This window comes from Terrapene carolina, unplaced genomic scaffold (genome assembly GCF_002925995.2).
Source record: "Terrapene carolina triunguis isolate 2854851 unplaced genomic scaffold, T_m_triunguis-2.0 Scaffold42, whole genome shotgun sequence".
Lineage (NCBI taxonomy): Eukaryota > Metazoa > Chordata > Testudines > Emydidae > Terrapene > Terrapene triunguis.
Window position 1 is genome coordinate 58,456,231 of NW_020664393.1, and position 27,091 is coordinate 58,483,321.

The 27,091-nt window shown below is 41.5% G+C and overlaps 1 protein-coding gene across 2 annotated transcripts in view; it reads left to right on the forward strand.

Moving 5' to 3' along the window:
- The window catches only part of LPIN1 (lipin 1), a 52,754-nt gene that overhangs the window by 12,116 nt on the left and 13,547 nt on the right, over positions 1–27,091 (forward strand). Inside the window, exons 3-14 of one of the 2 annotated variants that reach the window (XM_024192601.1) lie at positions 952–1,047; positions 2,947–3,281; positions 4,693–4,812; positions 6,088–6,195; positions 12,656–12,785; positions 14,570–14,885; positions 17,126–17,219; positions 18,687–18,877; positions 20,059–20,152; positions 21,601–21,670; positions 25,170–25,262; positions 26,635–26,714. In XM_024192601.1, coding sequence (XP_024048369.1) covers positions 952–1,047; positions 2,947–3,281; positions 4,693–4,812; positions 6,088–6,195; positions 12,656–12,785; positions 14,570–14,885; positions 17,126–17,219; positions 18,687–18,877; positions 20,059–20,152; positions 21,601–21,670; positions 25,170–25,262; positions 26,635–26,714 — 1,727 coding nt within the window. The remainder of the gene's footprint in view (positions 1–951; positions 1,048–2,946; positions 3,282–4,692; positions 4,813–6,087; positions 6,196–12,655; positions 12,786–14,569; positions 14,886–17,125; positions 17,220–18,686; positions 18,878–20,058; positions 20,153–21,600; positions 21,671–25,169; positions 25,263–26,634; positions 26,715–27,091) is intronic. The other variant, XM_024192602.1, reaches the window with a different exon arrangement.

The following is a 27,091-nucleotide window of genomic DNA, read 5'->3' on the forward strand; positions in this document are numbered from 1 at the left end:
CTTGTCCAGCCCATAGCGCCCTCTGCAGGCCGGTGTCTCGCCTGCCTTAGGGCCCAGTGTCCCTCCCGGATCCCAGTGCCTTTTACCTCAGGGTTCTGCCCTGCAGTACCCCCCACTCTGGGTCTCCCCTCCCAGGGGAACCCCCAAGCCTCTAAACCCACCTTGCCTCAGTGGCTACTGCCAGTCGTCATCTAGCCCCCTCTCACTGGGGCAAACTGCAGTCTGTAAACACCACTCATCATTGGCAAGGGGGTAGGACCTGCTGCCTTTGCCTATCCCCAGGCTGCCCCTCTGCAGCCCCCAGTACCTGTTTTGGCCTTTAACCAGGCCCACAGCTCCTCTGGTCTTTCCCCAGTCCTGTCCTGTCCCGTCCCGTCCCGTCCCGTCCCGTCCCGTCCCGTTCCGTTCCGTTCCGTTCTCTGAGTTCCCAGACAGCTAGGTCCTTCTCCCTCCAAAACTGGAGAGAGACTGACTCAGTCCCTGGCTCACAGCCCTTTATAGGGCCAGCTGTGGTCTAATTGGGGCATAGCCCCAGCTGTGGCTGCCTTCCCAATCATCCTAGCCTTTCATAGGAGCGGGGTAACTGCCCCGTTACAAATATCTACAGTTACATTAGATAAAACACAGAATTTTTTTATATGGGATAAAAACAGTCACGATTCAGGGTGCAAGCCAACCATTAATTAACAGAAACAACGAGGACTCCTTGTTGTTTCTGCTGATACAGACTAACATGGCTACCACTCTGAAACCTGTCATTAACTAACAGAGGTTAGCAAGATACTGCCCCAATAGGCAGCTTTCCCCATAATTATCTACTGTAGGTTTCTTTCACCTTCCTCTGAAGCATCTGACCAATGTCAGGGACAGGATAGAGCAATAGATGGAATTGAAATGGCAGTTCCTCTGTTCCTAAGATTGCTTTATTTTTATTGTTTTTTCCCCTCCAAGGTTGACATAGAAATTAATGGAGAACCTGTAGATTTGCACATGAAACTAGGAGACAATGGAGAGGCATTTTTTGTACAGGAAATGGACAATGATCAGGTAACGTCTAAAGATGATTTTAATTTGTCAACTTTCTGGGGCATACACTGTGGCAGCGATTTTGGATTTAGGGCTTTTGTTTAAAAATATACCTCGATCCAGTATATGTTTAATTGAGTCATTCAGATAGTTGCTGTGCATTTTTTCTCATAGAGGAGTTTGGTACTGGATTAAGTATTTCAGGTTTGACAGCTTGGCAAAGCCCATTGTCAAAGTAATAAGTAAGGCCCAAATGTGCATGTGTGTGTGTGTGTGCATGTGCGCACAGGCACAAAAATATGCACACTTTAGCACACTCCAAATATCCGCAAATACATTGCCTAATGCACACTTGTGTCCTTTTAAACATGTGGTCTTAAAGTGTTCATGTTACTCATTAAAAAAGTATGATTCTGCACCCATTACTCACACTGAATTCTACTTAAACTAGAATTCCTGTTGTGAGACTCTGTGATTAACTGCTATGCACTTTAAATGAGAGCCACACTAATGTTGATGACACTTCCCACAAGGTAGAGAAGGGGAAACCTTTTAAGGGTATTTGCTTGAGGAGTATGCGACAATTGTTTTGATTCTCCAGCATGAGACACATTTTTAAACCCCGATGTACCAGTTTAGTCCCATTAACTTCAGTTATGAGTTGCATCCATGAACAATCTTTCTCCCCACGTCTTTACATCTAAATATGTTAGATGGTAGCGATCATTTCTAGCTAAACAAGATTGCTAGGAAACTTTCCACATGTATTTTAGATGGGGTGTGTATATTATTTAGTGTATATAACCACATAACCAGAATCTTTGGGAAAGTTCTGGTCTCCCTGAAATCTTGACATTGTGTGATACAAATCATACCTGTCACTGATGCAGAGGTTACTAGCCCCCTACTGTTTCCTGAGAGTGGTGTGATCTGCATGCAGATCATGGGGGCATGACCAGGACATAAGTTATGAATCTTCACTTAAGAAATAGTGGTTCCATCACTTAATAAGCATTGAATTCTGCCCTGGGATGTGCACAGTGCCTGCAAAGCTCCCATTCAACTGGAGCCTAAGCAATCATCTAATTTATGTTCGAGTTGCCTTGTGTGAAAAGCGAAAGGAACAATTGTGTTACAAGGCAGAACCCTAACTGAATGTGGAAGTGAATGTGCCTTCCAGGGTGCAGCATATGCTCTGCTGTGTACCTGGGTAGTTCCATGAGCCTTTTGTTGGGTGGGTGTGGCTCTGCCTCCTCCCTTCCTGTCCTCCTTTGGCCCTGCAGGGAGACTACAGCTTGTTGGGGCACACGGCAGAAGCAGTCTCTGTGTTCAGGGAGTGTAGGGACAGTCATTGTGCCTCTGGGTGGGACAGTGTGTGGAGGCTTCTCAGGCCTCTCCTTGCATCCATGCCGGGGCCTGGCACAGTCTAGCCCAGTGTCTCCATTCTGATGTGTTAACATTTGAGATGAGCCTGAGCCACAAGCTTTGGGTATGGATCCAGATTAGAGTCTGTGGAGGTTTGGATCTAGGATTCTGGTTCAGGCCCATTAGAGAGACAGAGGGTGCTGAGCTATTAAGATGGATCAGACTTACCCCAAAATTCTATGTTGTTTGGTTCTTCTGATTCTGGCCTATATCTAGCATCAACTGGCTAGAGACACGGGCCAGTATTAGCTATACAGAAGAACCCCTTAGTGCAGGTATCCTCCCTTGTTTCCTCTAGGAGCTGCCACCCTGAATCCATTTCCCCCCGGCTTGGACCCCAGGGAGCACACATGGGGAAGGGGCACTCTGGGCCTGAGTTGTTTTGTTAGTCAGTTGGGTTAATGGACAGAGACCATTCTGCTCAGATGCTAGACCTATATTTTTGACTGTGGGAGGGAATAATATGCCCCCTGGTTTTGATTTCTTTGTCTTCAGGAGGTAATTCCTTACCACCTTGCTACCTCCCCCATTCTATCAGAGGGAGCTGCTCTGATGGAATCACAGCTGAAGAGGAACTTGATGGACAGGGTGAGGAATCTGGACTCCACTGGATCCTCACAGGTATCAATCCCCGGGCTTGCTTCCCAGTCTGCTACAGAAAGCTCCTCGATTTGTGTCTCTGTGAAGAAAAGAAGGAAGAGGAGGAGGAAATCTACCCATAAACTTGACAGTTTAAAAAGAGAAGTCAATGGAGACACATCAGAAGATGAAGAAATGTTTTCTATACAGATTAGTTCAGAGGAAGAGAATGAGCCCGTGGACAATATGAGGTATCATCATTTATAATGCAGATCTAATGCCAGATTGAAAGGATTAAATGTTTCTTGCATGTATTGCAGAGAGGGGACTCGGTGTTTTTCTGGGTGTGTGTGTGTAAAAATGTCCTTCTGAATTAATAACCAAACCCTGAAAACTAGTTATGAAATCCGAGAGACTTCTGGTCTGAAACCAACATGGAGAAAACCCCTTTTTAGTTTGGCTATTACTCCCCGGTAATGTATAGGTACAGGAATCTAATAGATTGCCAGGATCAGAGCCTTAGCTAGTGTAAATTAGCATTCCTCCATTGATTTCAGTGGACCTACACTGATATACACCAGCAGAGAATTTGACCTATACTGTATCTTGTGTCCATACAGTGGATAAAACATTCTGATGATTAATCCAGAATATCCAGATCCACTAATTACTGGAGCTATCATTGTGCAAACCCCATAGATCCTGAAGTTAGAAGCATGGAGAGCCAACTGCTCTGTGGGTCCTCTCTTGGTCCCCTTTGTTCAGCTCTGCAGTTGGCTCTCCCTTGTTTTCCTCTCCCTACCTGTGTTTCAGAGCAACAATAGCTCATGGATGCATTTCTGCTTTGAAATCTGGCAGAATAGGAGGGAAGCTTGTGATGTACAGTGATTACTGCTTCGGATTTATCACCTCCTACTGTACGCACTGCCCACCCCCCATACATCTACTCGGAACCAGAAAAGCTCCATCTCCACAGTCTGTGTACAGAAGGGATGTTGAGGATTCAGAGGGTGAGAGTAGCATGTAGCAGAGTCATTGCTTCCCCCTTCCATTGCCCCCATCCACTTCTTCAGATTTCAGCTTCCCTCCAGCAGCACACATGGCTGAGGAGCATCTGGCCCTGAGAATGAGTTTTAACCTAGGAAATTGACAGCAAAGTGACCAGGAGAATGATATCTGTGGAACTATAGGGTGTGAGTCAGATTATGGTTTTCTCCCACAATTTGAATTTATACCAACATCTGGGTGTCTTCTTACTAGAACAGGGATTGGCAACCTTTGGCACGCGGCTGGTTTGTTTACCTGCCGCGTCTGCAGGTTCAGCCGATCGTGGCTCCCACTGGCCACGGTTCGCCGCTCCAGGCCAATGGGGGCAGCAGGAAGTGTTGGCCAGCACATTCCTCGGCCCGCGCCGCTTCCCCCAGTCCCCATTGGCCTGGAGCGGCGAACCACGGCTAGTGGGAGCAGTGATCGGCCGAACCTGCGGATGCGGCAGGTAAACAAACTGCCCCGGCCCACCAGGGTGCTTACCCTGGCAGGCTGCGTGTCAAAGGTTGCCAATCCCTGTACTAGAACATGTCTGCATTATTCTGTCTATTAACTGAGATATGAGGAAATTTAATATTCAAGCATTATTTTAACTTCCATTTTTTTTATGCTCAGGATATCTGTTACGGATGAGTTTAGTGAAGAAGTGTCTGAAATAAATGCTTCTGCAATCAGTATGCTTTCGCAGTCTGCACCATATACCCATTCAGATGGAGAGTGGTCACCCCTTCAGAGGTACAGTATATAGAAGTATAATATATAGTTTTTTTAAACAATCTCTCCTTCCTCACTTAGTCCTACTTGCTGCCTTCTCAAGTCTTGTTGAGTGAAGCATTGTCACTATAATAGATGAATACCTTCTACAGTTGAATATGCGGTATTGTTGTAACCATGTCAGTCCCAGGATATTAGAGAGACAAGGTGGGTGAGATAATATATTTTATTGAACCAACTTCTGTTAGTGAGAGAGACAAGTTTTTGAGCAATACACAGCTCTTCTTCAAGTCTGGGAAAGGTACTCCCAATGTCACATTTTCATTTAGCTATGACGCTGGGAGAACCTTTCCCAGACCTGAAGAAGAGCTCGGTTGGGCCTGAAAGCTTGTCTCTGTCACCAATAGAAGTTGGTCCAATAAAAGAGATTTGAGTTCTGACAGTATGCAACAGCGTTAGGGCAACTCTACTCTCACTTCAAATGTGGACTATGCTGTGTTTGAACCCTATAATATTTGTTGCCTTAATCTGGTCACATGCCCAGTGCTGATCTTTGAAGTTGGGAATCGTGCTGCCCTAAACCAAAAATTCATTTGTCCAGAAACAATGATCTAATCCTGAAGCAATTACTCACATGTATAGTAACACTGATGGAACTTGAATCCATGCTACACAGAAAGACTTTAGTGAATTTAGTTATGAGTCTATTTTTTTTTACTTTTTTTTTTACCTACCAAGGACTTGCAAGATTGCGCCCTAATATGTAAAAAACCAAGATTCTTTATGATTCAAGAAAATAAGCTTCCTTTGTCTATTTCAAAAAACTATTTCTTTAGTTACAAAGGTGACTATAACATGGAATGTTCATTATAGATAATAAACACATATACATACAGCATACTATATACTTATATTCCTTATGCATTTCTTGTTTAATACTCTTTGTGTACACACAGTGTGGGTGTGCATACATTAGAATCAAAGTGTGTCAATTTGGATTGCATTTCTTCCTCCTGAGGGACAGCCTCAAAGCTGTTCAATTGACGTCAGACAAGTCCTCTTTCCGCATGTCGCAGTGAGGTTCCAATGAAGTCTATTTCTTGGTGACTTGGTGGCTAGTTTGAACTGTATGCTACCTTTGTGCTTCTTGATTGCAATGCTTAGATTTTGAAAACTTGAGATGTATAGTCCTGTTTACAAATGACCTTTGAGTGCCTGAAGAGCTTGTGTTAATTAGCACCTATTTTGAATAATGACACCCAGTTTTTCTCTCTTTCAATGTATTGTGCTATCCAGTAAGCCTATAGATTGCACAGGGCCATCCTCTCATCTCACTGTTCCAGCAGATGGAGGCCTATCTAGTTCTTGTCCTCATCAATCCTCTCACTTCCCTGCTACAGACAGGTAGAGGAGTTATTCTCCCTCTCTTGGGATGTGTGATTAATCCTTTAACGCATTAACAGTATGCGAATTTTGCCTAACTTACAAAGCTGCTTATTACTAACCTAGACACTTGGGAGGAAAATGCAAGATAGCAGAATTTCCTTTACTTGCCTCCTACCTGGACTTTGAATGTAGATAAGTTGCACAGAGAAGCCCTGAATTGCACTATGATGGGTAATATAACATCAGTATAATGAGAAAAAGGATTAGAAAAATGGAAAAAAGACCAAGAAAACATCCAAGGACAAATGATCCAGGTCCTCGGCGGGTGTTAGTTGCTGTAGTTCTATTGAAGTTAATACAGACATTTCCTTTTGGGCTTTCTGTAGTTTAATTTAAAAAAAAAAAGACGTCATTTTCATTTCACAGAAAACGGGGCCTTCCTGCAGAGTTTGCTTTCCCTCTATGGTAACACAGTATTTTTAAATGAAAAATCTAAAACCCCTCACAAGATGATGCTTAATCAGACAAGAGAGGGGGTGGCATGGGTGAGGGAGCCTTTTTCTCTTGTCCTCCTATCTTCATTCTTTGGGTGGGGGATAGAAGCTTTTCTGTACTCGGAATGTAGGGGAGAGAGCATCTATAGACCGGAAGGATGGTCCAGTGCATAGGGCAATAGCATAGGACTTAGGAGACCTAGATTGAAGTCCCTACTGTGCTACGTCCTTCTTATGTAACTATGGGCAAGTCACTTAGCCTCTCTGTACCACCATTCCTCATCAGCATTTAAATAACAGCTGATGAAGATATGGTAGTAGGCTGTCTTTCCCACACTTGAAGATTTCCGCTGAGATGCCATCTTTTCCAGGAGCCTTGCCACTTGATAGCAAATCAATGGCCTTGCTTAGTTCTTCTACAGTGGGCTCCACATCTAGCTCTGGCATGACCTGTAGAGTTGGTATTTGGTCCAGTGATTCGTTGGTGATGTTTCTTTCTTGTGTGTATACCTCTGACTTCACAAAAGTCATCTTAGTGTGCCTACAACAGCTGGTGAATCGTGTCTACCCTGAATCACAGTGTGGATTCTGGGCTGGAAGATCAACTATAGACTTGATATTTTCTCTGAGTCAACTCCAAGAAAAGTGCATAGAGCAAAACTGACCATTGTATATCGCCTTTGTGGACCTAACCAAAGCATTCAACACAGTCAGCAGAGCAGGTCTGTTTGTAATACTAGAAAAGATAGGATGCCCACCAACCATGCTATGTCTTATATGTTCATTCCACAACAACATGATAGCAACTGGCCAGTTTGATGGATCCACTTCGGACAGCTTTGAGATGAAAAGCGGAGTGAAGCAAAGATGTGTTCTTGCCCCTACGCTCTTTGGAATCTTCTTCTCAGTACTTTTGAACTGCGTGTTTAAGTACATGAAAGATGGAGTGTATCTCCACACAAGATCAGATGGGAAACTCTTCAATCTATCATGACTTAACTCAAAGACCAAAGTCATAAAGATGCTAATCAGGGGACTTCTATTCGCTGATGATGCTGCCCACATAGCCCATGATGAAGATCTACTACAGGAACTCATGGACCACCTTTCAAGTGCTTGTCAGGCATTTACTCTCACATCAGCATTAAGAAAACCGTTGTATTAGGACAGGATGCTCCACAAGAGCCTTCAATTACCTTAAATGCAAACCAGCTATAAGTAGTCCAAAAGTCCAGCTATTTAGGTTCTACAGTGACCACCAACCTCTCACTGGATGAAGAACTAAATGTTCGCATTGGAAAGACTGCCATCACCTTTAGCAGACTAACTAAAAGAGCATGGAACAACTCAAAGCTTACCATCAAGACCAAAATGCTAGTGTATCAAGCCTGCACCCTAAGCACTCTCATGTATGGTGGGGAAACATGGACAACTTATGCTCATCAGGAGAAAAGATTAAACAGTTTCCATCTATGCTGTTTACGCCACATACTCAACACCAAATGGCAGGATAAAGTCACCAACACAGAGGTTCTTCAAAGGACAAATTTACCAAGTGTGACAGCCCTGCACAAGCAAAGATGATTGCGCTGGCTGGGCCATCTGAGTAGGCTGGAAGACGGACGCATACCCAAGGGCATGCTATACGGGGAGTTATCAGAGCGAACAAGGACAACAGGACGTCCCAAGCTTCACTATAAAGACACATGCAAGCGAGATATAAAGGAATTTGGAATTGATCCTGACCAATGGGAAATCTTGGCAAGTGATCATAACAAGGGGCACCATCGTCTCCATCAGGGTATCAAACTCCGTGACAGAAGCTGGCTCCTACAGCTTGAAGAGAAAAGAGCCCGTAAGAAGCCAGCATCTCCCAATACATTTGCAATAACTGCCAGAGATCATGCAAATCTTGGATTGGATGATTCAGTCACATGAGACATTGCAAACCATCTATGTCATAGACGGCAATTCCCACTGTCTCTCGTAGACGAAAGGATGCTGACATGACAGTGACTAAAGTAAGGTTTCCATTCCTTATTGTGCAACATCAACAGAATGCTGGATATGGTTCAGTCATGGTTTAACCTGTAATAACTAATTGAAGACAATGGAATTTCACAAGTCTCACCAAGGGCTTAATTGGAAAACAGTGAGGTTGCACAGTGATAACAGGACCTAATTCAGCCTATGGAACCTTTATTACAGATGTTGATTTGAGAGAAGGAAAGAGCCTTGTTTGAATCTCAGATCTCAGGCAGTCTTTGCCGGGTTGGTGGTGACAAAGATGGAAGCTCTCAATGCCGTTTTACCATGTCATTTTTTCCAAGCACAACACCACTTTAAATAATCAAAAACACCTCCCTCCTGTGCTCAAATGCATCTTTTCTATGTCAGCGAGAAACAGATAGATAAAGAGAACATCAGTTCCTTTTAGCATTTGATCAGGCAGCTAGTGTGGTGTGAATGCTGCTTATTCCCCTGTACACAGCCGTCACACTGATCCCTTGTGGTCTCTCCATCTGTTTGTCGTATCCCCCTGTCTCTTGTCTAAAGCTTAGATTGTAAGCGCTTCAGGCTGAGACTCTATGATGATATCTGTTAGCACAGCACCTAGCATGATGGGGTCCTGCCTTCACGGCACTACTGCAGTGCACATAACAAATGTCAAAGATAATAATAATTTCACTAGTCTTTATTGTATGCCAGAGGAATTCCCCACTTTTGCTATACTGCCTGACCTGTCGGAGCACATCACCGTGCTGTGATGGTAAGTGGACTATTTTGACAACTCTCAGTCTTATCCAAATATTTACTGCTTTAATGAAGTTCAGATCATGCTATATAGTTCCCTTTGTAAAAAATACTGTGCTCTTTCAGGCGTAGATTCTGTAACAGTTTTTTCTGGCTAAATTCAGTCTGTTTTGTGGGATTATAATTTATCCCTCCATAGTCTTCAACATCATTCTCTAATCTCCCCACCTCTCCCACTGAGATCCCACCCTTCCATTTATTTATTTCCCTTCTGACGTATACCTCCTAGCCTTGACGTTCATGTCATGATCACCATTTTTTAAAACATGGCCAGGATTCCTTTGGGAGCCATTAATGTTCTTGAGGCTACTGACCGATGCAAGACATGCCTTCCCCAGGAGTTTAGTACATTACCTGAAGAATATTCCCAATCCCTTCCAAGACAGAGAGCAAGAAATTAGAAGTGGGAAATGAACCTAGAAGGTCTCCTACATGGCAGGACACAATCACTAGATTACCAGTCTTACATGGTCTTTATCTTGAATACGTCCAGCTCATCCCTGATTGAAGCATGCAAAACTCTGCCATTGCTCTGGCACTTAATTTGTCCCAATTCAGTAAAAAACAAAACAAAACAAAAATCTTTGAAGACAATATGCAATGTGATCATGAGCTTTGTTAGTCTTTTATCAAAATTGATTTTGACAGCAGCTATGTGCAGTGAACACTGTCTTAAGCAGCCACAGCATGGCAAAAATATACAACATGAGGTGTGAAGGCAGAAGTATACACATATGAGCTCATAAACATAGTTAGTGCCTTCATTAATAAACCAGGGGTCACTTCAGAGAGGTGTTGGTCAGTGGTAGGAACGGTTTAACATTATTAAGGGAACATGGTGTGTAAAGAAAAGAGTCCTTGAGTTTGTCATTGTAAGCCCAGGGAAGTGCTGAGGTAGGAGGATTCCCACATCACAGATCAGGGTATTTAAATTCCTGGTGATTTTTCATATAATTCTGCCAGGCTCAATCCCTATCCATGTGGGGAGGAGTTCTCTCTTCAGTTGAGTAACCTCATGGCCCAAAAAAGACTATGCACGTCCATGGAAGAGGAAATCCTTTCCAAGCAGAGCAGTGGTAGTATGCTGCAAAGAGACAGTGCATTTGCATTATATGCTTACGTTCTTTCTCAGTCTTGGAGTCTCATAAAGTCTTTTTTTTTTTTTAATGGTTCTAAAGGCACAGTGTGTTGCAGAGCTGCGCTATGTAGCTTTTTGCTTCCCAGTGCCCTTGTGCAATGGAATCATGGTAGATTTGGGACTTCTGTGGGCAGGAAGAGGTCCGAGGCTTTCACTCTAAGGGAGTGACAGCTCGCCTCAGAATGCTAAGAACACCAACCCCAGCTTGTGATTTGTAGATGGCATGGGACACTAACCTTTGCATAATGTTCCAACCAATCTAAGTAGTAGGAATGCTTTAACATCTTTTTTTGAGTGCAAATAATGCAATATTTCTGGCGCATGTTTACATTTCTGATTTGATATTACAGCACTTAATTTAAGAGGCCCAGACATTCCAAACATTCTAATTATAATTCTTGTGCACTTCTTAAAGTTATATTAGAGTTTGTGTGTTAATCTACAAGAGGAGCTCTATAGAAAAGAATTTTGGAATGTGGACATCTTTTGCCTTCTAAAATTTTAAGTTTTATTATATCTAAATTGCATTTAAGCAAAGCCAGACATTTACAAAACGAAATACTGAATATATATGCACTTCATTGTGCTTGTGTGAAATGCCTAGTAGATACAATATGCATTCTTGTTTTTTTGGAGGGGGACAAGGGTGGATTAGTAGGATTGCTGGGTTCAAGTCCTAACCCACCTACTGATTTACTGTGTTCCCTTGGGTAAGTCACTTAGGGACAGATTTTCAAAAGTAGTTAGGTGCCTAAAGATGCAAATAGACACCTGGGCCTTGATCAATGGAAGCTAGGAGCCTAAATACCTTTGTGGATATGGGCCCTAGTGGAATTTTCAAAAGTGCATAGATGCATAACTCCCATGAAAATCCCACTAGATGCCTATTTGCATCTTTAGGCATGTAAATATCTTTAAAATCTTAATCTCCCCATCTGTAAAATGATGAGATTGTGATGAGCATTGATTAATGATTGTAAAGAGCTTGGAAATCAATAGGAAAAAAATTTCTACAGCAAGGACCCTTGCAAATGTGCTGATTTTCTTAAATAACTAATTACTTGTAGCTGGAGGAGCTTAGCATTTGCCATGTTTAAGGTATTTCCTATAGTAAGCACAGGAAACTACAAGGGCAAAATGCAGATAATTAGGTAACCGTGTCTATTTATCAGAGGTAAAATTGTCAAGTTTTAAGATCTGCCATTGTGCTAGTGCAAAGTAATTGTTATCTGAGAACAGACAGACTAAAGAAGCTCAATCTATTTAGTTGATCTAAGAAAAGGTTAAGAAATGACTTAGTCATGACAAATTCAGATTAGAATTAAAAAGCACATTTTTAATAGTGAGGGTAATTAACTGTGGGAACAGCTTTTCCAGGGATGTGGTAGATTCTTTAAATCAAGATTGGATTTGTATTTAAAATATATGCTCTAGCTCAGCCAGAAGTTATAGGCTTGATGCAGGAATTTGGGATGAAATTTGAGGGGCTTGTGCTATGCAGGAGGCCAGAGTAGATGATCAGAGGCATCCCTTCTGGCTTTACAGTCTATGAACCATCACTCATTAGTGGCTGATTTGACTATTTGTACTATTGACTACTGATTTTATTGCATTAAACAAAGATGACTGGTGATGCCACAGACTAGTAATTTACTAATTATCACTCTTTCTTCCATGTGTTTTTATGCATTGGATGCCCTCCCTGAACTAGTCTGTATCCCCGCCACCTTCAAATTCCTCCTCAAGACCCCGATGCCTACCAAAACCTGACAGCTTATTAATGGGTGCACAGAGAGCCAGTCTCAGATAGTTATTTTGAAAATGGTTTATCATGTTTCCACATCTTTGATTTGCTGCTGAGCTCCTTAGATTTCTGAACTCTTTGGGTCATGACTGTTTGGAAGGTGCCTAGCGTATTGTGGCGACGCTTGTAATACAGATAATAGACAACAAAATGCTGCGTAATGCAGCTTGGCCTATGCTTTGCTTTTACTTAGCTGTTTAATAAGTACCATTTTGTTTTGTTTTCCAGTCCCTCAGGTTCACGCCCTCCCACTCCTAAGAGTGATTCAGAATTAGTCAGTAAATCTTTGGACAGGGGGATGCAGAAGAATAACCCACAAATGCACTGGGCCTGGGGAGAACTACCTCAAGCTGCAAAGGTATCAAACATCACTCCTGTTTCATTCCTTCCAGTATCTACTGTGTATTGTTAATAGGGCACGTGTACATGGGGGTGCAATATTTCACATAGCTGATATACCTGTTTGATTTTAGGCTTTTACTTCATACAGGCAAATCGAAGTCAGGATTAAGAACTGAATTATGTTGAGTCTTGAAAGATGAGGACAAGAAATTAATATCTAATGAGATAGAGAAGGGGGAGCCAATGAAGGAATTCAAAGGGGGATGATGATGCAGTTTGATGGATGGGCTAGGAAGATCACTTTAGAGGCTGCAGTTGGGAAGGGCTGGAGAGGGCATTGTGGATTTTTGGAATGACTGTCCAAGAGGATGAGGTTGCACTGATTGACATGGGAGATGATGAAGATTGGGATAAGAGTTTAGCTGTTGGGACAGAGTAGAAGGGTTGGAACTTTAAAGTATTGCAGGGGAAGAAATGGCAAGTTAGGGACTTGGCCTAGATAGGAAATATTGATGTAGGCAAACATTTCTGCTAAACGAGGAAGGCTTTGCATGTAAACACTTTGTCTACAGAATTAAAGGTATTTAGTGTTGTTCATATTTGTTACTGACTGAAATTACAGCTGGAGAGAACATTCCTGGCCAAGATTTCATGAAGTGAGTAGTTATTTTGGGTGCCCATCTTGAAGTATGTTAAAGGGAGCTGATTTTCAGAAAGTTCTGGGCACTCACCTTCTGACAGTCAGGCCCTTTCAAGGTGTCTGCAGATGGGCACCCAAAGTCACCAGTTGATTTTTAAATTCTTAGCCCCACCTGTAACTTTGATTCTAGATAGCGAGAGACAGCAGTGACTGAAACAACCAGGTACAAAAATACTGTGTCCCACTGCCCTATGGACAGATGATGCAGAGTAAAATTTTCAAAAGTGCCTCAGTGACTTAGGAGCCTATGTCCCATTGAAAGTCAATGAGACTTAGGTTCCAAAGTCACTTAAGGGTTTTTTGAAAATTTTACCCATATATCCAACTAAGAGGTACCTTTACTATGGCTTTGTAAGCATATGGATCACAACTGTTCATTTTATGTAAAGGAATAGAGCTGCATAACAGTGAGTGAGTGCTGAAGTAAATGCAGCGTTTGGCACTCAGGGTATGGCAGCGTATGGTGCATGTCTAGCTGCTGCATAGTCTAACCAATAGGCTGACTCTATGACATGACAGCCTTGCGGTGCATATGCCTTGAACGTTATCATAATCAAGACTCAAACTAAGATCCTGGTGGTCTGTTGGCAGCTGCTCTACTAAGCAGCAGCTCTACAGGGGGGCTTAGCTCCTGGGCAGGCTAATAGGAGTTGTTCTTAGCATGGCTTCTCAGAGAATCACTCTTTGTATACCTTTCACTAGGAACCACCACTTTTATCGGAAGTGTTTGTTCACTGAAGTCCCAGTGTTGTAGCCATTCAGAGTGCAGCTCCCCTTTTGAAATCAACAAGAGTTATGCAGACAGAGCATCTATTTAATTGGGCTGTTAAGAACCAGTGATTCAGCTAACTGAGGTTTCCAGCGGTAGCTGGTTTTCTTGAGAATCAGCTTTCAGTGGGCATGGCAACAATAAGTGTAACGGGCCCTATTTTGCTTCCTAGGAGATGTGGAATGCCTTTACCTCCCATTGAAATCAAAACCAAACAGGGCAGTGCAAAGTAGAGCTTTGTGTGAATAGACCAGGCTAAACTCTGACTATTTTGTGTCTCTCTTTTTCTCAGGGGCTTTCATTATCCTGATCTGTTTATTTTTTCTCCTAGTCTACTTCTCTACTCAAGGCAAAGGAATCCAGCATGGTGAATATAAATCCTTCAGAAAGCACTCATTTTCGGGTAATTCAAAGTGAGTCTGCAGAGGAGATAAGCAGCTTGACTGCTTTACCTGCCATTGGACAGGCAGCTGTTGCGGCTTCTGATGTAAATGACCCCGAGCCAGTGCCAGCTGAGATAAATGAACCAGAGATAGAGGCCCTAGGAGCAGCTGCACCATCACTGCCTGCAAATGAAGAAATCAAACAAGCTACCGCTTGCTTAGTCCAGCAAGCAAGCAAAATAGATTCCCCTTCTAGAAAGAAAGGTAAAGCAGTTTCTCCTGCAATTCTACGCACGTGATTTTGCACCTAGATGCCACAGTGATTAGTTCATCTGGCTACAAAGAGCATAATCTATAACTTCAGAGCATTTCTGGAGAGACTGAAAGGAGAGCAATATGCCTTTTAACATAAACAACAGCTGAGCATGTGTGTGTGGAGTGGGTTTTTTAAAAGAGAGCTGTAATGACAGGGAGAGAAATAATTTTCTCCCCTGGTTACTGTATTTAGCAGATCTGTGCAGATAAGCAGGGTTGCAAAACTTGTACTAAATTCTTCCCTATTTCACAAACCCAGGGGTTGCAGAATTTGGTGATCCGAGCATGCTACAGATTTCCCTTTCAGCTGTACCAATAGTCTGCTCTACAGCTGTGCCACGCCACTGCTAGCTGGTGGAATGCCTCCACCTCAAAGCAAAGTTGCAACATGTCCTTTGCTTAAACATCATGCATGCCACAAAGCAGAATCGTCTAATCACACATAAGCAATTTCTGTTGTGTTCAGCACACACATAATCTTCTTCAATTGGAATATAACTGTGCCCATTTTATTCCTATCTAATTTCTAAAGATGATGCTAGATTGTTTTCTGATAAGGGATATAATCTCCACATGAAGTTTACGCATTCACAATATGTATTTTGATAGACCCCAAATTCTCCAGGGTGCTGGAGTCTTTACATGAGCAGACATTATTACAGACACATTTCTCAGCCAGTTCCCCAGGGGTTCCACGTCTGTGAAGGTCAGAGTGATAGAGGTGTTCCATCTAGTATGCAGTAATTTGTGCGCCTTCACTTCCCTTCCTTTGATTACTTGTCAGAAATTCAGCGAGTGAGTTGTGTGTTTTGAGTAAAGGATGCAAACTGGAGGTCACAGCTCTGGGTAAGACCCTCAGGATTTCACCCTCCGTGCAGTCACTCTTCTAGAAGTGGCTACAACAAGAGAGCAAAGATGGTCCAGTGGTCATGGCACTGAGCTAGGACTTGGGAGACCTGTGTTCAAGTTCCTGCCCTTTGTCACCAGGGACAAGTCACTTAGCATCTCTGTGCCTCAGTTTCTCATCTGAAAAATGGGGACAATAGCACTTCTAAATTGTCAGGAATGTTGTGAGGATAAATATATTAGAGAGTGTGAAGTGCTCAGATAACATGGTGATGGGGGCCATAAAAGTACTTAAGATCGGCTGATAGAATTTAAGGCCAGAAGGGACCATCATGATCATCTAGTCTGGCCTCCTGCACATTGCAGACCACAGAACCTCACCCACTCCTGTAACCTCTGGCTGAGTTACTGAAGTCCTCAAATCATGATTTAAAGACTTCAAATTGTAGAGAATCCACCATTTACACTAGTTTAAACCAGCAAGTGACCTGTGTCTCATGCTGCAGAGGAAGGTACAAGGAGTCCTCTAGGGTCTCTGCCAATCTGGATCTGGGGGAAAATTCCTTCCCTCCCCAAATATGGCGATCAGTTAGACCTTGAGCATGTCAGCTAGACCCACCATCCAGAAACCTGGGAAAAAATCTCTGTAGTAACTCAGAGCCCTCCTCATCTAGTGTCCCATCTCCAGCCGTTGGTGATATTTGCTACTAGCAATTGCAGATGAGACACAGGCCATTGTAGGTAACCTCATCATTCCATCTCCTCCCTAAACTTATTAAGCTCAGTCTTGAAGCCAGTTAGATTTTTTTTTTACTCCCACTGCCCCCCTTGTAAGGTTGCTCCAGAACTTCACTCCTCTGATGGTTAGAAACCTTCATCTAATTTCAAGCCTAAACGTGTTGCTGTCCAGTTTGTATCCATTTGTCCTTGTGTTAACACCGGCCTTAACTTAAATAACTCCTCTCCCAGCAAAACCAAACCATTGTAACGTTTTTTTTTTTGGTCCCTCACTTGTTAGGTATCCAAAAGAGGTTTCCAGGTTAGGTATCCAAATGAGACATCATGCGTAGCCGGCATTGACTTCAGTTGGAATTGTGGGTGCTCAGCACCTCTGAAAATCAGCCTTTTGGTGTCTCACCAAGGCATCGAAAATCAGTGGCCAGTTGTGAAACTTTTGGCCTTGCAGCTTTGTGTCATTGTCGATAATTGTTTTTTCTTTTAACTATGAATTATGTGCACATGCTTTATGTGCTTTATAGCTCCTTAAGATATAAGTTTTTTTTAATTCTTGTTGTGTATTTGGAAGACACCAATTCATTATTTATTTACTCTGTGTTTGACAGATAAACGAAGCCGGCATCTTGGTGCTGATGGTGTCTATTTAGATGACCTCACTGACATGGATCCAGAAGTTGCTGCGCTTTATTTCCCCAAAAAGTATAACAATTTATTTGGATTAGAATATATTAGTTAAATCTCCATCTTCTCCCATCAGATTCTTAGCAGGTCTCATTGTGCCAAGATTATAGGAATACCGGCTGTAAGTAACATTCAGCTAAATGAGAGTCTAGGTCAAAAAAGGATGTTGGGAAGGATACCTAAAATTATGCAGAGAAAAGATGTTCTTGAAACTTTGTAACAGATCTATACTTGTTCATAAGAAATGTGATAGAAAATGCTAAGCATTATATACTAATCTCAGACTGCTGTGCAATTTCTGTTAACGTTATAGGAATTATACTCATGGATCAAGGGCAGTATATGGCTCTTAGCATAAAAGATACTCTAAGGGATATATATATAAATATGCAATATGCTTTTCACCTTGTTTGTTACCTGAAATCACTTAAAGTTTAGTATTATTAATATTATTATTTTACTTTAACTGTACTATAGTGATTGACCGTCTAGAAATACAAATGATAGAAAATTATTTTTGGATGACACTTATGATGCCTTTATTTATGAAAATGTGTTTTCTCCCCAAATACATCATTATCATTTTGGTTTAATTTCCATTAGAGTTTTTTTTAACATTTGTATGATCCTCTTCCCAGATCATACTATAGTGGTTTTGTTGACAGAAAGCCATTCAGCAACAACTAAAGTGAGAATAATTTGAATAGTATCTTTTTCGACTTTCTTAAACATTGTCGTTGTTAAGGATGGAATATTAACATTGAAACAAAATCGTGGTAGATTGGTAAAAGAGAGAGATTGTGCTGCAAATTCTTCTCTCAAATGCCCTGTTATAACTCTGGAAGTCATTGTAACAGAGACAGAATTTTGTCGCTGTGTGTTCTAGTAAATAATGACTGATCTACACACAGATTTTGATCCAATATAAGTATTTAAGGGTGATTATTTTTTACCAAAACAGTTCTATCAGTACAGCCTGTAGTGTGGATGCAGTTCTATAGATACATTATACTGGAATAGCTTATTCGCTTTCCCATAGCTATGTTGGTAGAAGCAATATTATACCAGTGTAACTGTGTCCATGGTAGTGGGGGTTGTACTTCTTTATACTGGTGTGATTAAAAGAGTACAACTTTTGTGTATAGATGAGGCCTGAGAAAGGCCACTAATTTGAATTCCCTGCCATAGAGAAGTGATTTCCTGTTATGCCAGAGAATCACACAGTTTAACATGCTGTTTGCCTTAGTGTGTGCTAGGGTGACCAGATAGCAAGTGTGAAAAATCAGGACGGGGGTGGGGGGTAATCGGCACCTATATAAGAAAAAGCCCCAAATATTAGGACTGTCCCTATAAAATCGGGATATCTGGTCACCCTAATGTGTGCACAATGTGGGTTTGGGCTTGTGAAGGAAGAGAATTTGGGAATGATACAGATCAGAAAACAATGAGGACTGAAAGACTGTTTTTTTTTTTTCCCCCCTACAGTGGTGATAATATTGCACATGGAAAGAATGCAAATGAAAATGGACCACGGTCGGCCAATCAGTCCCCTCACTCTGGTGGAAGTTCAGGTGTTGACAGTGGTGTTGAAGGCGTCTCAGATGGAATAAGAGACTTGCCTTCAATTGCCATTTCACTCTGTGGAGGTCTTAGTGACAACAAAGAGATAACAAAAGGTACAGAATGATCCTGTGCCTTATGATTACATATTGTTAGTCAACTCTCAACTCCTGTTAAAGAGGAAACAGTGCCCTCTTGTGGCTAGAGGTAGGAATTTAAGGCTGAGGGAGTATGTAGCTCTTCTCATTTGGATAAAAATGATGTCAGAAGTTCTAGGGTTATTAATACTATATTACTGATTTTAACTTACTGTAATATATTTTGGAAATTACTGTATTTACAGGTTCTCTTCATGCAACAGTAATAAAGGGGTGCATTTGCCATTTATTATGCCTTTTACTGCAGTGTATAATTGGTAAATTCACAGCTGTCACTACCATGGACAGGTAGGATGGCCCAATGGTTAGGGTGGCCCAATGGTTAGGGTGCTAGCCCGGGACTTGGAAGGCGTAGGTTCCATTTTCAGCTTCGGCACAGACTTCCTGTGTGATCTTGGACAAGTCATTAGTCTCTCTGCACTTTGGTTCCCCATCTGTAAAATGGAGATAACAGCTCTTCCCTACCTCGCAGGAGTGTTGTGAGGATAAATACATCAACAACCTTTAGGTGCTCAGATATGAGTCATGGGAGCCATTGAAATATCTAAGACTGACACTGGTCTGAGCACTGTTTGGAAACTAGAAGTTAAAATATTCCATACAGAGGGTAGTTTATGATAAAGTAGTTCTATTTATTATTTTGTGAATAATCCAAATAATTGTGATTCTTGAAGGCGAGGAAGGGAAGGGGGTGTTTGTCCGGAGGATGCATTTGCATTTTCCTCCAGGCCTTGCAAGTATTGATCAGGTTTCTGGCTGGGGCTGTAGCTCTTCATCGAGTCCATCAACTTCCCTAATTAGCCAGAGAAGGTCACTGAAGAGGCACATCCTCACCCAGGAGTGAAAGGCCTGATCCTGCAATGTGCTGATCACTGTACCTTTCATTGAGCACCTCCTGTGAGGAGTTAAGGGCAGTCAGCAGCTCAGAGGAAATACCCAGCACCTTGCAAGCTTGGGGCTCTAAGCCCTGTGTCCATAGTACTGCTAGTCTCTGCTACCCCTGTCGTGAAGGACTGATCCTGAGCCTGAAACTTAGCTCTTCAGGATGTTTTAATGCTAGTTCTGGGGGCGGGGGGTAGGCAGGCTGTCCCATTGCAAGTACTGTACTTATGTGAGTATGTTTTAAATATTTCCAACAGATCAGTTCTTAGAACAAGCAGTAACATATCAGCAGTTTGTGGACAATCCTGCTATCATTGACGACCCCAACCTTGTGGTTAAGATTGGAAATAAGTAAGTACATTTCAGCAGGCAAAAGTCTGGACAATGTGGGAAAAGCATTTGCGTGTTTTTAGTGCTACCCTAGGGCTTACACCAGCTGCACCATTGCTGAACAAATGGGTACTCATTTTTCTACTGTAGATTCACCCTGAGAGATTCAAAGCCAGTTACAGCTAATTAAGTAACTAATTTGGATTTCAAAGAGCTAGTATTGAATGCAGACAGTGTTCACACTCAATATCTAGATTAAAAATAAAATAGACTATAAACCTTGCTAAGACATTCATTCAGTACCATTGAATGATTAATATTTATGGGGAAATCATGATCGGCCTATGGCCATTCTATATGCAGAGAAAGAACCTACATCCACTGAATATATTATTATCTTGCCTCTCTGCTGACTCATTGTGTGATTTTTGGACAAGTTGCTTAATTTCTTGCCCTGGTTTCCTGATCTGTAAAATGGGGATAATACCACTTACCTACCTCACAAGGGTGTAGTGAGGAGAGGACTAATTTGGGAAGGTCGGATTAGGAAAGGTGCTGGAGACCTCGAGTGTGGTGCTGTGCAGACCTCACTCTCATGGGCAGTTGGGTGGCATCGCTGTGGATTTAGCTTCCTAACTGCCATGGGAGTTGCAGGCCCTCAGCACACCACAGAAGAAAGTCAGCACCACACAGAACCCAAACCTGAACATTTGTACAGCGCCTTGAAGGCGCAATACAGGTGGCTCGTAGAAAATGTAGGTCCCTGAGCTATGGTACAGATATGAGGAATGGATGAGAAATACAATTTCTGTTTGGGGCTTAGCTTTTCTTTCATGATCGCCTATGTGACTTCTCCTCCTGTGGAATTGTGGTATAGTAAATATGGACTGTCCTTGTACTGGAAAAGCTTTTACACCAGGTAAAAGTGCCAAGACGAGGATAGGTATTTGGTCACCCTTTATAGCAATTCAGAGGAGGAGGGTTCCCCAGCCAGCAAGCCAGAGTCTTTAACCAGGTTCTTTGAATATTAAATAATAATAATTAATGGAGATATCCCATCTCCTAGAACTGGAAGGGACCTTGAAAGGTCATTGAGTCCAGCCCCCTGCCTTCACTAGCAGGACTAAGTACTGATTTTGCCCCAGATCCCCAAGTGGCCCCCTCAAGGATTGAACTCACAACTCTGGGTTTAGCAGGCCAATGCTCAAACCACTGAGCTATCCCTCCCCCTGACCAAGTAAAGTCTGATGTTAACGTTTTACTGGAACTTTGCCTTAATAAATAGGCACAACCAAAGTAGTCTAAGGTAGGACATGGATTTGTAGATCCAGATCTGAACTTCATGGCTTTATTCTTTAGTTTAAATAAACTCCATTGCTTTAACTGACAGTGCAATTACTATTAGGCTGTGAATTGGGATTGATGGTATTACAAAATGTAACAGTACACAAACTATTTTGATTTCTCAGGTACTACAACTGGACAACAGCTGCTCCACTTCTACTGGCAATGCAAGCATTCCAGAAACCTTTGCCAAAGGTGAGATTGAACATGAAAGTTGGGAAAGCATGAGCTGTGGCGTTTTTCATTTCATGAATTGAAATTAAGGAAGGCAGAGAAAGTGACTGTATTTTACAGAGAGTGTGCACATCAGTAGGAGCCATTCACACATAACCAGTCACATAGCTTGTGCTGACAACATAGGGCCAAATTCAACCCAAAATTAAGCGGGACTAAGGGCGTGTCTACATGGGAAGTTAGTGTGCAGCAAATTAGGCTGTGAATGTACAGCACCCTAGCTACTTCGCACTAAGTCCCATGGGGAATTAGTGTATTAAGCTAAAGTGTACAAAGGCACTTCTCATCTGCAGTAAGAGTGTCCACACAGGGAGTTAGTGCGGACTGGCTAGTGAGCTATAAATTCACATTCTGCCTTGCTAAGCTCTAACTTCCCTGTGTAGATAAGCCCTAAATTTGGTCTACACTGTATTTATTTGCTAGCTTATAAAAATTCAAAAAATATCTAGAGGATTATAAAGTCCAAAAGAGGATGACCCTTCTTGATGATTTATCCTCCCCTTTCTCCTTTGATTAATATTCACTGGCTTGTAACCATAGGTTATATTTACAGATAACTGTGGGCTGTAATTGAATATTTGGTGTCTGTACCTTCTATTATGTCTGCAGAGAGCATACAGTTTCCGTAGAAATAGTGACTAGAGGTTTGCGGTTAATGGACAACTATTGCAGAAGTTGTAGCCCTTGCTTTAAAGTGTCAGAAAAGTAGCATGCATTCAAGCAGGGAGATTTGTAACTTTTAAAAGTGCTTGCCACAGTTTAGGGTTCATTGAGAGGACACTGTTGGGAAAAAGATCTATACTTAGATTTGCAATTTTGCTTTGCACACGAATGATGTCTTTGGTTTTGACCCACGTGAGTTCAAATCCCCTTAATGTCACTTTGAGTTTGGAATCTAAACTCATGCAAAGCCTCAAACTGACACTTACTGGGTACCACTGCGTTACTCTCGCCTTTCCGTGAGAATCACCTGAATCTGCAAATATGCCTGGTTCTACCATAACACCGTACATCTGCCCACACTCCATGTAAACTGTATGAGTTTGTAATGAAACACAAAACCATGAGTATGTTTTTTCATTGAAAACATTTTGCTAAGATCTATGTTTTGGTAGATACATTAGAAGATTCAGGATGAAATCCTGACCCCACTGCAGTTAATTTCACCCTTATTTTCCTGGGTTATCAATAAAAATATAATTCACGAGCACTAAATTCACTACGTTTGTTTTTTAAAACCAGTATTTACATTCCAAATGTTGGAAACTTTCTAGAATGAACCAGGATAATCAAATGAGGCAACAGGTACTGAGCAATACATTAGATTGGAAAGATTTACTTGGGTGAACTATAACCCTGAAAATATTACCATCCTGCTTTCTATTACTGATCTTCCAACTGATCATACTTATTTTCATACATATTGGTAGAGCTTTGACTTGTTCCAACAACAGAACTAAGTCATTGAAATGTTAAAGGATTTTATATTTTGTCAGAAGAGATTGTATGAAGTGAATGTGAACTTGGAGCTTTTGCAAAGGCATAGTTGATATTGGCCCCCATTCAGCAAAGTACTTAAGCACATGCCTAACTTTAAGCTTCTCAGTAGTGCTGTTGAAGTCAGTGGAACCAGACACGTGCTCCAAGTTAGGCGCGTGTGTAAGTAGCTTGCTGAATTGGAGCCATTACTCTCAACAATTCAGATTTTGACTCAAGCTGTTCCTCTGCTTTTTTGCATTTCTTTTAAAGAAGCCCCAAAGCTTATTTGCTCAGTTTTACCTTTCTGACATTTATCTCACTATCTTTCTTGAATACTGCGTGCAGATGTGGTCGCCCCATCTCAAAAAAGATATATTGGTTTTGGAAAAGGTTCAGAAAAGGGCAACAAAAACGATTAGGGCTATGGAATGGCTTCCATATGAGGAGCGATTAAAAAGACTGGGACATTTCAGCTTGGAAAAGAGACGACTAAGGGGGGGATATGATAGAGGTATATAAAGTCATGACTGGTATGGAGAAAGTAAATAAGGAAGTGTTATTTACTTCTCGTAACACAAGAATCAGGGGTCACCAAATGAAATTAATAGGCAGCAGGTTTAAAACAAACAAAAGGAAGTATTTTTTCATGCAACACATAGTCAACCTGTGGAACTCCTTGCCAGAGGATGTTGTGGAGGCCAAGACTATAACAGGGTTCAAAAAAGAACTAGATAAAGTCATGGAGGATAGGTCCATCAATGGCTATTAGCCAGGATGGGCAGGGATGGTGTCCCTAACCTCTCTTTGCCAGAGGCTGGGAATGGGCGACAGGGGATGGATCACTTGATGATTACCTGTTCTGTTCATTCCCTTTGGGGCACCTTACCACTGTTGGAAGAAAGGATGCTCGGCTAGATGGAACTTTGGTCTACCCAGTATGGCCATTCTTACGTTCTTATGCATTTTAAATGCAACAGTAAAGGGGAGCCTTTGAAAAACCTAATATAGTTAGAGAGAGAGATGGACACTGTAGCTGAACTCTGCTTCTCATCTTCCTAACCATTAATAGAACTTAGATTTGATTGTGGTTTGTCTTACAAGATCCCTTATCACCTACACAATTTTACACTGATCTTTGGAGAGGAGGGGCAAAATCAGGCTTACAGTGGAAAGCTCCTTACATGAGGAGAGGCCATCTTATATTTCCATTAAAATGTCCTTCTCCCTGAATAGTCCTATAGGCAGGTTACAAAACACCGCTGACACCCTTGTAGTTTTAGTAGAGAGGCCAAGGGCTCATGGATGTGAAAACTAAATCCTGTCGCCCTTGGAAATGATTGCTCCATGTCATGGATCAGACAGGTTGGGTGTTGAGTTATTGAAAGGAAGTATGCACTGTTGCTCTCCACACCGTATCTCTGGATAAATAACTTCAGAGTCTAGTCCTTGTCAATCCAACACATGTCATCACTAAATTAATATAAAAAATAGTAACACCACTTCTCCCCACAAATTAATGATAAATACAAATGTTAGTTTTCTTTTAGAGAGAGTAACCCACCATCTTGCCTTTTAGTTTGTAGCCTTTGTACCTGAGACCTCTTCCAAAAAACTGGTCACCTGTTTTTTTTATATGTTTTGTAACTTACAATTTTCACTAAACAACCTCAAATCAGACTATTATTTACCCATGCTAGACATTATACTAATGCCATTTTATGCTTTCTTTTTCTTTTTTGGTTTGATCTCCTTTTCTTTTTCCTTTAAAAACTCCTCAAGTATTCATGCTTCAGTTACTTCAGTGCAGTTCTGGATGCCATTAGGTTTTGCTTTTATAAAATTTATGGCCCACAGACAGTATGTTTCCTTTTCTTCTGTTTATCCTTGGTTGAAATTGTGTTCATCATTTTCCTTTGTTTGCATGTGTCAGGTTGTCCCTTTCTTTTGTTCCATTATTTATGTTACCATCCATTTATCACAGGCCACTGTGGAATCAATTATGAGGGATAAGATGCCCAAGAAAGGCGGAAGATGGTGGTTTTCATGGCGAGGGAGGAATAGCACTATCAAAGAGGTAAGTTTTTAAAAAGCAGATGGAGTTAGTTTTGAGGTTTGAATCTCATGTATCTTACATATGCATCCTCCAGAGGTTGTGCTTCTACAGACAGTACAATACCCAGTTTGATTTAGGACACACACAAGAAAGGCATTTAGGGCCTGATCCAAAGCCCATAAGTCAATGGAAAGACTCCTATTGACTTCAGTGGATAAGCCCCTTAGCTAAACATTTGTCTATTTCACTTCCACATTTGTATTCACTGCATCTACCTTTGGCAGCATAATCTAATAGATTAGTCAGGGACATGGGAACCAAGAACTGCTGAGTTCTTATCCTGGCTGTGCGACTAACTTAATGTATGTCATTGGGCAAGTTGCTCACCCTTTCTACAGTTCTGCTTCCACATTTGAAGGATAATGATATTTATTACTAGAGCTGGTTGGAAAATTATAACAAATGCTAAATTTGGATGAAAAACATGAAAGAAATGTGTTTCATCACTTTTTGTTAACCCCCCCGCCAGCCCATTTTCCAACAATCTCTGGGGATTGGGTGCTTTAATTACATCTTCAAAGCTGTTTATGGACATTTAAGCACCGTGTAAGTGCTATAATAACCACTGTTATAATAACCCGTTAGCCATATTTAATCTCTAAAACTGCTAATAAAAATCTATCTTCATTTAATTTTTAAAAAGTTGAAATATCTGATACTTGAGAGTTTTCTAAGTTTACATAGAATAGTCATTCTTGTGAACTTTAGTTATGGGCTTCATATAATTCGTTTTTCTTGCCATATTTTTCTGCAACTTATTGAATTCTAAGAATGACTGCCTTCTTGGAAGTGTTCCCTTGTAAACTGAGCTGCGACAGCTACAATTAGATAGAAAAGGCTTTAGTTAATGCTGTCCATTTGTTTCATGATAGCCTCGTGTAACTTTCATTATTTGAGATGAAATTGTCAGAGCTAAGTCTCCCCAAGGTAGGCTTGATTAGTAGGTTTTATTAATGGTTAATGGAGTTTCTATGCAGTGAGTGTCTACAGGATTGGTCCCACAATTTCCACTAATTGTTGTCATTTGAAATCAGCTCTCTCTCTGTATCTGCCAAAGAAAACCAAATTTCAGTTTCTACTGTGGTTTATACTTGCGAGTATTCTAGTGCTCTGTGTAAAAATTTTCCTACAGTAAACCTTTGATTTTTTTTTATCATATACATGCACAGAACCAAGTCCTGCTTGCCTTTCTCACATTTATAGTCTTGGTGAAAGCAATAGGAATACCTGCATGAGTGAAGCAAGCAGGATTGGGCCAATAAGATTATTTTCTTTAAATATTTCCTCTCTCTGTCTACTATGGAATTCACAGCTTCTCATATCTGTGTTTTAGGAAACCAAGCCAACACAAGATTTGAGTGGGAATGTGCTTACTACAGAAGAGGAGTCATCACAAATGAGCATTGCAGACAGGTGTGCAAAAAGAGGGCTGTAGCCAAAGTAACGCTGGACCATTTAAAAATGAAAGCAGGATACGTCAAGTCTTTGAATGGCAGAGAGGGGAAGTAACGAAATCTGGTTGAGATTTGTAATCTGTTATGCTATCCTATCTCTATATTTGATCCCTTAATATTGGTGAAATTCACCCATGGTAAAATCCACTTCACCTCCATAATGCCTAAGGAGATGAAGTGTGGGGGGATTCTATCCAGGGCAAGGTTGTGGGGCTGCAGTACTTTGATGAGCCTTTTCCAAATTTATTAAGTCTGTAGAACTGGACTTTCTTGTTCTGGCATCTCCATGTTTCTTTCTTTCTTTCTTTCTTTCTTTCTTTCTTTCTTTCTTTCTTT